The 7,895-nt window shown below is 30.6% G+C and overlaps 2 protein-coding genes across 2 annotated transcripts; both read right to left on the bottom strand.

Moving 5' to 3' along the window:
• Window positions 1–426: 426 nt before the first annotated feature.
• LOC120071668 (vacuolar protein sorting-associated protein 29) lies at window positions 427–3,559 on the bottom strand. Its single transcript, XM_039024042.1, has 4 exons — window positions 3,271–3,559; window positions 2,957–3,114; window positions 1,432–1,569; window positions 427–1,028 (listed from the first exon to the last, which is right to left on the bottom strand). Exons 2-4 carry the CDS (start codon window positions 3,086–3,088, stop codon window positions 732–734), a joined length of 567 nt encoding a protein of 188 aa, XP_038879970.1. The 5' UTR covers window positions 3,089–3,114; window positions 3,271–3,559; the 3' UTR covers window positions 427–731.
• Window positions 3,560–7,136: 3,577 nt separating this feature from the next.
• LOC120072280 (transcription factor PRE3-like) lies at window positions 7,137–7,551 on the bottom strand. Its single transcript, XM_039024722.1, has 2 exons — window positions 7,426–7,551; window positions 7,137–7,286 (listed from the first exon to the last, which is right to left on the bottom strand). The coding sequence occupies exons 1-2, from the start codon at window positions 7,549–7,551 to the stop codon at window positions 7,137–7,139; spliced, it is 276 nt and encodes a 91-aa protein (XP_038880650.1).
• Between the last annotated feature and the right edge of the window lie 344 nt (window positions 7,552–7,895).

Below are 7,895 nucleotides of genomic sequence, written 5' to 3'. Positions count from 1 at the left end.
ATTATACAGGATCCACTACCTTTACCATTATCATTACCATTACAGATATTGTTACTATAACAATATCAAAATTATGAATTCGCCATATTTATTGTACTTTTACCGTTATTGTAAGATCGAACAGTAACAATAATGGTAATAGTAAAATGTGATAGATTCATAATTATAGATAAATGCAATTAAAAACAATCTAATTGTCTTTGTGATTCATCGATCAATGAAATCTCATTTCGATTACTCCAATTTTCATTACAATTTGATAAACGTGACCTTAGTATAAATCAACTTATACATGCCACTTAATGAAAGAAAAACCTTTCGTTAATGAATAGTTGAATTTTACTATGCATTTATGGGTAGATAACATTCAACATGCAATTTTACGTGTCCAAATATGTTTACAAAACGTTTAATATAACATCAAGGTACCAACAAAAGGTTCCATCGTATTTCACTAGATTAAATCAATGTTTTTATGAAATTGAAAACTAAAGAAATGGAGGCAGGGTACCAACAAGAACAACCAAGGGCTTCTGTGCACAACCACGTCACATATCGAACAAACAAAGTCATAAGGAGCAAGAACAGAAAAACTAAAAATCTTTCTCTGGGATCAATCACCACAGAAACATCATCTTCGCAGCAAGATTAAGCATTGTTTAACATGGATCACAACAACTCCATAAAAGAAATTAACTTCATTATGTTTATAAAAGGCTAATTTGTTCGAGTCAATGAGCTGTCGTGGTTGTCTTCTTGAAATCAATTTTGTCTACCTTAACCTCTCCATCAATCAGTTCATAAACGTAGACCACAACACGAAGGCCATCGATGTCCATAAGGACAAAGCTCGGGTTGACGTCATATGTGATGCTGCTATATGCACCTGTTGCAGATCCAGGGTTAATCACCACACCTCCCTCGTGTTTGTAAGCTGTAAATTGATGGGTGTGACCAGTGACAAGGATATCTACATCTAGCTGCCTCTGCATCATGGCAAGCGAGTCTAGGTCTCCCCAAGGAATAACCTAGCCAGCCAACAACAAATAGAATTCAAATTATAAAATGTCACATAACATTATTTGCTAATTTTAACTTCTGGTAGCGCAGAAGTTTTGTTTGCTTAGTTGAAATGCAACTTTCTGTTCATGGTTACTAAAGACAATGAATCAGAAGTTTCAATATTCAGGCAGTTCAGTTTATGATTCAAGATATGGAAAGAAGAAAACAGGAAACTTTAGTCGATCCCATTAATAATAGAGCATTGTCTCTGAAACCATTTGTAATGATCCCTCGCAATGGTCAAAACTACAATACACTTGAACATGAATTTTGTTATTTAATTAAACAAAAAATAAGGAATAATCTGGAAGAATTGGACAACTTGAAAGGAAAATCTGACCAAGATTAAAGAAGTGCAACAAACAATACCTGATGCCCATGGCACAGTCCCAATTTAAATTGTCCAATAGTCAGAGTTTTTGTCTCAGGATAGCGAGTCTCTTCATCATATTCACCTCGTGTAATGTGCAAATCCGGACAAATAGTTTTCAAGTAGTCGTGAACTTCCTGGAAACATTATTAGTAAACTTTGAACCATCACATCAATATTTCTACCAAGGAGATATGAACCAATTACAAAGCTACACTATTTGTACGATGAGTTAGACAAGATTATATGGAAGTTGGTGCCAAACAAAGCCCAAAAAGTCTAAACCCATATAACATGAACTGAGATCCAAGTAGAAGTTAATGCTCATTCCAACGACATGATCCTGAAAAGGATTTTGAATCCACCGTTTTCTTTTCCATTACATCTAAAGATCTTCTATCAGTTATCAATAAGTTTAACATTTGAAGTTAAAGTACAAGGAAGTATTGAACAAAGTTCATTGTTGAAAGTTGTAAAAGTTCGTTTAAAACGAAAATAACCAAGAGTCCAGTACAGACAATGGAGAAATTTTGGTTATTGCATTCAAGTTCAAGATTGGGCAAGCTTATATTTTTTATTAACTAAGCACTTCGATATATATATAAAAAGGTGACTGAACCACTACCCTAGGTTAGTGTTGTTACATTCGCCATAACAGAATACTAAGATACTTGGGCAGCTCTCTACATTTCCCTTCTTGAAATAATTCAAGGGTACAAAGATGTTACCAGCAGAACCTCCTGGATGATGGATCCTTGGGAGAAGCTTAAATATGATATATTCAGCAGCAAATAAAAGACAGATGAATGACATATTATCCAAGAAAAATCCACAACACATGCTAAGGAAAAGATCATGAAATCAGACCCAAAAATTAGTTGAACCACCAGTAAGACTAATGCTATGAATGTTAGGATATGACAGATTGATATGCAAAGTTTGAGTTCAACAATTATGGGGTGGGGGATCGAACATGTTATCCTATAAGTAGTGTACATATCCGGTACATGTTTCCTAGGGTTCATAATTCACAATGTAACCCGACAACTCATACAAATCAATAGTAGATTTACTAAATCAGAACATAGCCTAATGATGTTTCCACCAATTACTATTAGTTGGAAATTGGATACCAAAATCATCAATCAAAATGGTTAAAAGACAAGAATTTCAAGAACATTCTCTTCCTACTATTCATTTGGTATTGTTCTTTTAGATTGGTTGGAGTACCTTTATGTCCTACTCATAAATATATCAATCTATACTACAATTATATGACAGGGGAGGATTGGAGATTTCCATGGACATATATAATCATCATTTGCATTCTAAGATTTTAACTTTGGCAGCTGTTTTAGAGATTACTAAAACTCTGACTCTAAATGCTCTTCAAAGATGCACCAACATAGATAGATAAAAAGTTCCATATTACATATAGCAACCAAAAAGAACAATTCATGACACCAAGTACCAGAACAGAAGTAGCCATAAAGATGAAAACCCAGAAAGAAGATTTGAACATACTTTGATACAAAGGTTTCCGGTGCAGATTATATGCTGGATCTTGCCAGGAACAAGCATAGACTTGAACTTCTCGGGAAGGTCAGGAGCTCTATGTGGTATATGTAAATCCCCCAAAGCCAATACCAACACCATCCTCACTCCAAACCCACTTTACAATTCTGTCAAAATAAACAAAAATTTCAGCGAAGCGAGACATACTCAGAAGCTGATAATCTGAGGAATTGAGAATGAAATTGAATAGAACTGAATGTGCTAAATTATGAGAAAGGAAAGTTGTGAATCAGAATCAGAAAGAACTTCACGATCATTAATACCAGAGGGGTTTGATTAATTGGCGGAAGCTGGCATGAAAATGCCTCGCTGTAACTCTTGAATGTTGTTTCTCGATTGGCTTCAAAGGTCTCGGGCTTTATTTTTGTTCCTGTTCCTTCCCTTTTCGTGGGTGGGCAAGAGTTTCAGTCTGCAATCGAAGCAATTCCGAGATGAAAATGCAGAAAATGGGAATTGGGAAGGGAAAGCTTGGATCGGCGGGGTGAGAATCGGTATCGGAGAGGGCATCGAGGGGGTCAAATTTAGGACTTAGGACAGATGTTTATTGAAATTTTCGAATGTGCCCTTCATAAATCATCAAAGAGTCGTGTTGTTTTGAATATTACCCTGAAAAGTAAGTTCTCAAAATTGGACTTTGTTTTCTAGGTAATTGCTAAAAGGGATTCTTCTGGTATAATCTTTTACAAATGGATTTGGTATATGGTAGAATTCTTTATGCATCTCTCTCACCACCCACGTAAAAAAAGAATTATAATATTTAAAATTAATAACAAAAAAAATTTCTTACATGACATATTATGATTATTGCTTAATCGAGATGCACTAAATATTTTTCTATGTTTATTGTTTAGTCTAGTTTATGGATTTCTCCAATTGTGTCTTTCCTTTTTTAAGTATCTACAACTATTTGATTCTCATTACTTTTCAACATATGTGTTTATAATTTTTGCTTTCTAAATGTTAACTTTACCCTAATAATATTATATATAACATGAATGAGTATTTGAACTTATTTCATAAAGTAGATGAGATAAAACAATTGAATTCCTTATTTTCACCATTTGTAAGCATTCTTGAAGGTAGTTTTTTCACTTTCTATATATATATCACATTAACATTGTAATTTGTGTAAATAGGATTTGCAATTATCCCACTACATGATAGTAGTATATCATATTGTTTTTTCAAATTTCAAATCATCTTTTTGAAGTTTATGTTGAATGGGTCATTTTTAGCAATTACTCTTGTTTGCTTTGCAATTTTGTAGTCTCAAATTTCCATGGATGATTGGATCCACTTCTTTTTTATATTGTTTCCCACGAGATTTTCCATTAATGTTCCTACACATTCATGAAAGTTCAAACTATTACTTTAAGAACCCTTTTAGATTGATTTAACAAAAAAAAAAATGTTCTTTTAAAAATTCGTTTTTATTTAAATAATTTTGAAAAAAAACCATTAAAATACACTTGAAAAGTTATTTTGAGTAATTACAAAATATTCAAATTTCTTTCAAAACGACTTATTTTTTAAATTAAACACTTGAAAATGTATTCCAAACACACACTAAATCTATAATTCATGAAAAAAAAATGAAAAAATTTATTATGAGAAGGAAAGATATGAGTATTCATGGGTTGAGTTGAAAGACCTTTTAGACCAAGCCTAATTGTTCGGGTTGTAATTTTTTTTCAATCCAAATAACCTTTATTAAAAAATGAACCCAACCCAACCCTGAAATATTTGGGTTGGGTTCGTTCGGTTAATCAGATCATTTATTTAACATTTTATTCTAAAAAAAGCAAAATGTAAATATGTAAAAGTTTGATTTAATTATTTTCATATATTGAATTAAGATTAACGAGTCAATTTCAATTTATATAGTGAAAATTTTCTTTTTAAAATATAAGAAACTACTTCTAAAAGTTGTTGAAAAATAAATTGTTCAAAAAATATTGGAATTAAATAAAATTAAAATTAATATATGTATAAATAATTGTTATAAGTAAGAAAAAAATATATTTTAAAGTTAATAATAAATTCATATTGGTTCGGGTTATATTAGGTAAACTCATGAACCAACCCAATCCATAAAATTTTTATTTATTTGAACCCAACCGAACCCAAACCGCATGGGTTGGGTTAGGTTGATCGGTTTTTTCGGGTCATTGGGTTTTTTGAACACCCCTAAGGAGAGTATCCAATTTCTTTTTTCTTTAGAATTTGGTCGTTACCTAAATTACCCTTTTATCCTTGAAGAAAGGGAGCTAATTTTGAGAAGCTTGAAACAGACGAGTGGGCTATAGGTTGGGCTGAAATAGATGGGCTTCTTGAAATTGAGTGATGGGCCTGGTTTTTTCTCAGTTAGGGCATTGGTTGGACAAGAACCGATTTCTCAACTTTCTTTTTTTTTTTCAATTTCATGGCTTTTTTTTTTAAATGAAAAGATAACATCTTTAATCAATTTACTTTAAAACTACAAGAATAGTCGAATTAAAATATGATCAAACTCATTAATAATCAACTAAATTTTGTCTTTCAAATTGACTAAAATTGATTATGATTTAAATCACTACGAGGAGGGTAATTAAGAGAAAATTAAAAATCCATCATAAATTTTTGTTTTTAATTTGGTTCTATTTTTTTTTTAAATTAAACAATCAAATATAATTGAAACTTTTTCAGTACTACTATTAGTGCAAGTGGGAGGGTCAAGCTTTGAGAAAAATAAAATCTTAATCGATTTGTTAGTTTTTTTTTTTCTTTTATTATTTTTTTCCTTTTCAATTTTCTACACAATCCTTGGTGTTTCGATAGAATGATTAAAAAAATGTTAGTGTTATATTTATATCAGAATAATTATTCAGATAGTAGACCACCAAGCTAATGTTAAATTACAAATTATTGATTAATTAATTTTGTCCTGATTAAAAATTTAAAATTAATGAATGAATAAATCTCATGCATTTTGTAGGATTACTCGGATAATTAGCCTTTTTACGAAAAAATTATACCACAAAATGCCCAAAATCATTTATATAACTTCTTTGAAGAAAAAAATTATTTTCCCTTGAAAACGCAATACTAAGAATAAAAATCAAAATTAATCCAATTCAATTAATAAATTATAATAAAAGAAAACTTATATTAAAAATAATCTGAGTATAGCTCAATTGACATAAGACATACATGTGTTGACTAAGTGGTCAAAAGGTTAAAGTTTCTCGCCCGAAGTTATTCTATTAAACAACAATAAGACAATCTACCCAAATTAAAAATTCATAAAATAATAATTCCTATATAAAGATTTGATCTTATTAAATGATATAATATTAAATTTATTTTTAATAATTAGTTTAAGTTTTTGGGTCAATTAGTTATTTAAGAGATTCTAATGCTACAATTACTTCAAAAGAAAATAAAGAAAAAGAAATTAATGCCAAATTAAACCCATCAATATTAAATATTGATCAGTTTCAACTCTAATAAATAAGAAGAAAAAGGCAAAATATTTTTTTTAACCGTATATAATTGGTTGAAGGATCGGTAAGTATATGGAGATGTCTTAACTAAGAAAAATATTAAATGATTATTTTGTTTTTAAAAAAAAAGTGAAAGTTTGATTATCCTTTTGTAATTCTTGATATATCAGTGAAAGGAAATTGAAGATAATGAAGATGTTGTGAATGTGTTAATCTAATTGAGGTATTCTAGTGTACCTACTTATTCAAACTCCATATTTTTTATAAAAAAAAAATGAAATTTTAAACTAGGGATGAATGGTATGGAACCTATATATCCATCATGCAAGAAATTAAAGAAGTAGTTATTAACGTACAACAACTTCTCCAAAAACAATGGAGATCACATTTAAGTCACAAATAAAAGAGTGGGAAAAAAAAAAAAAAAAAAGAGAGAAGAGAAGAAATTTTATTGATGAATAATAATAAAGACTTGATTGAGAAGAGCTTTTACAAAATGACATGGATGGATTTTCTCTGAAAGAGCATTGAAAATAGCAACTATGTCAGAAACCAAACATAGCAAAAAAAACCTCAAAATTAATTAGCTACTCTTTTTTTTTTTTTTTTTTGGGTCTTGTCATATGAAAAATACCATATTGTGATCTCTATTGCATAAGTAAACTCCTAATAATGGCAGCTTGAGCAGTATCAGATGTTGCCAACAACTCTGAAAGTCTCTCACTTAAATCATCCACTTCTCTGTGCAAGTTTCTTATGTAGTTGCACGTCTCTTGCAACACTTTTGCTGCCGAAACCTATAAATTTAACCTAATATTAGAACAGAACAGGAGTTGTATTTTCATAACGTAAATATACGAATGAATAAGTAAATATGTGAGAAGAGGGAGAGATTTAGAGAAGTTTGTTTTAATGGATCATTTTGTATCGTCTCACCTTATCGGATTGTGTGTGGCGAATCTCAGGAAGAAGTTGTTGCAACTTGGAAACAAGATCATTAATTTGGTCATCAGTGATTCTTGAACTGCCTGATTGCCTAGATCTGGATCTTCTGCTTGACATCTTCTTCTTCGTAAAGTGTATAGGTAAGTGGGAGATTGATAATGTTAATGAAGTACTAATGAGAAGAACTAACTAAACAAAGTGATGATTTTTAGGGTTTGTTGCACTATGAAATGAATGGGGTTTTTTTTCTTTCTAAAAGACAAATGAAGATGAAGAGAGATGAGACAGAGTGTGTAAATCACTCAAGTAGAAGGAAATGGTTATTCTTTTGAAGACTGCAAAAAACAAATTGCATGGGAAAAAACACTTCCCTTCACCTCTTTTTAAATAGGCTTCTCCAAAGTGAGAGAGAGAATCAACTCACCTTTTTAATTTATTTTTTTTAATTAATTTGTTTATTT

Source organism: Benincasa hispida, chromosome 2 (genome assembly GCF_009727055.1).
Source record: "Benincasa hispida cultivar B227 chromosome 2, ASM972705v1, whole genome shotgun sequence".
Classification (NCBI taxonomy): domain Eukaryota; kingdom Viridiplantae; phylum Streptophyta; class Magnoliopsida; order Cucurbitales; family Cucurbitaceae; genus Benincasa; species Benincasa hispida.
This window is presented reverse-complemented; position numbering and strand designations above follow the sequence as displayed.

Coding starts and splice junctions, on each gene's coding strand:
- LOC120072280 (XM_039024722.1), bottom strand. CDS start 7,551: ATGTCAAGCAGAAGATCCAGATCTAGGCAATCAGGCAGTTCAAGAATC. Junction 7,287..7,425: donor GCCACACACAATCCGATAAG/GTGAGACGATAC, acceptor TTAAATTTATAG/GTTTCGGCAGCAAAAGTGTT.
- LOC120071668 (XM_039024042.1), bottom strand. CDS start 3,088: ATGGTGTTGGTATTGGCTTTGGGGGATTTACATATACCACATAGAGCT. Junction 1,570..2,956: donor CCGGAAACCTTTGTATCAAA/GTATGTTCAAAT, acceptor TAATGTTTCCAG/GAAGTTCACGACTACTTGAA. Junction 1,029..1,431: donor GACTGTGCCATGGGCATCAG/GTATTGTTTGTT, acceptor TTGGCTGGCTAG/GTTATTCCTTGGGGAGACCT.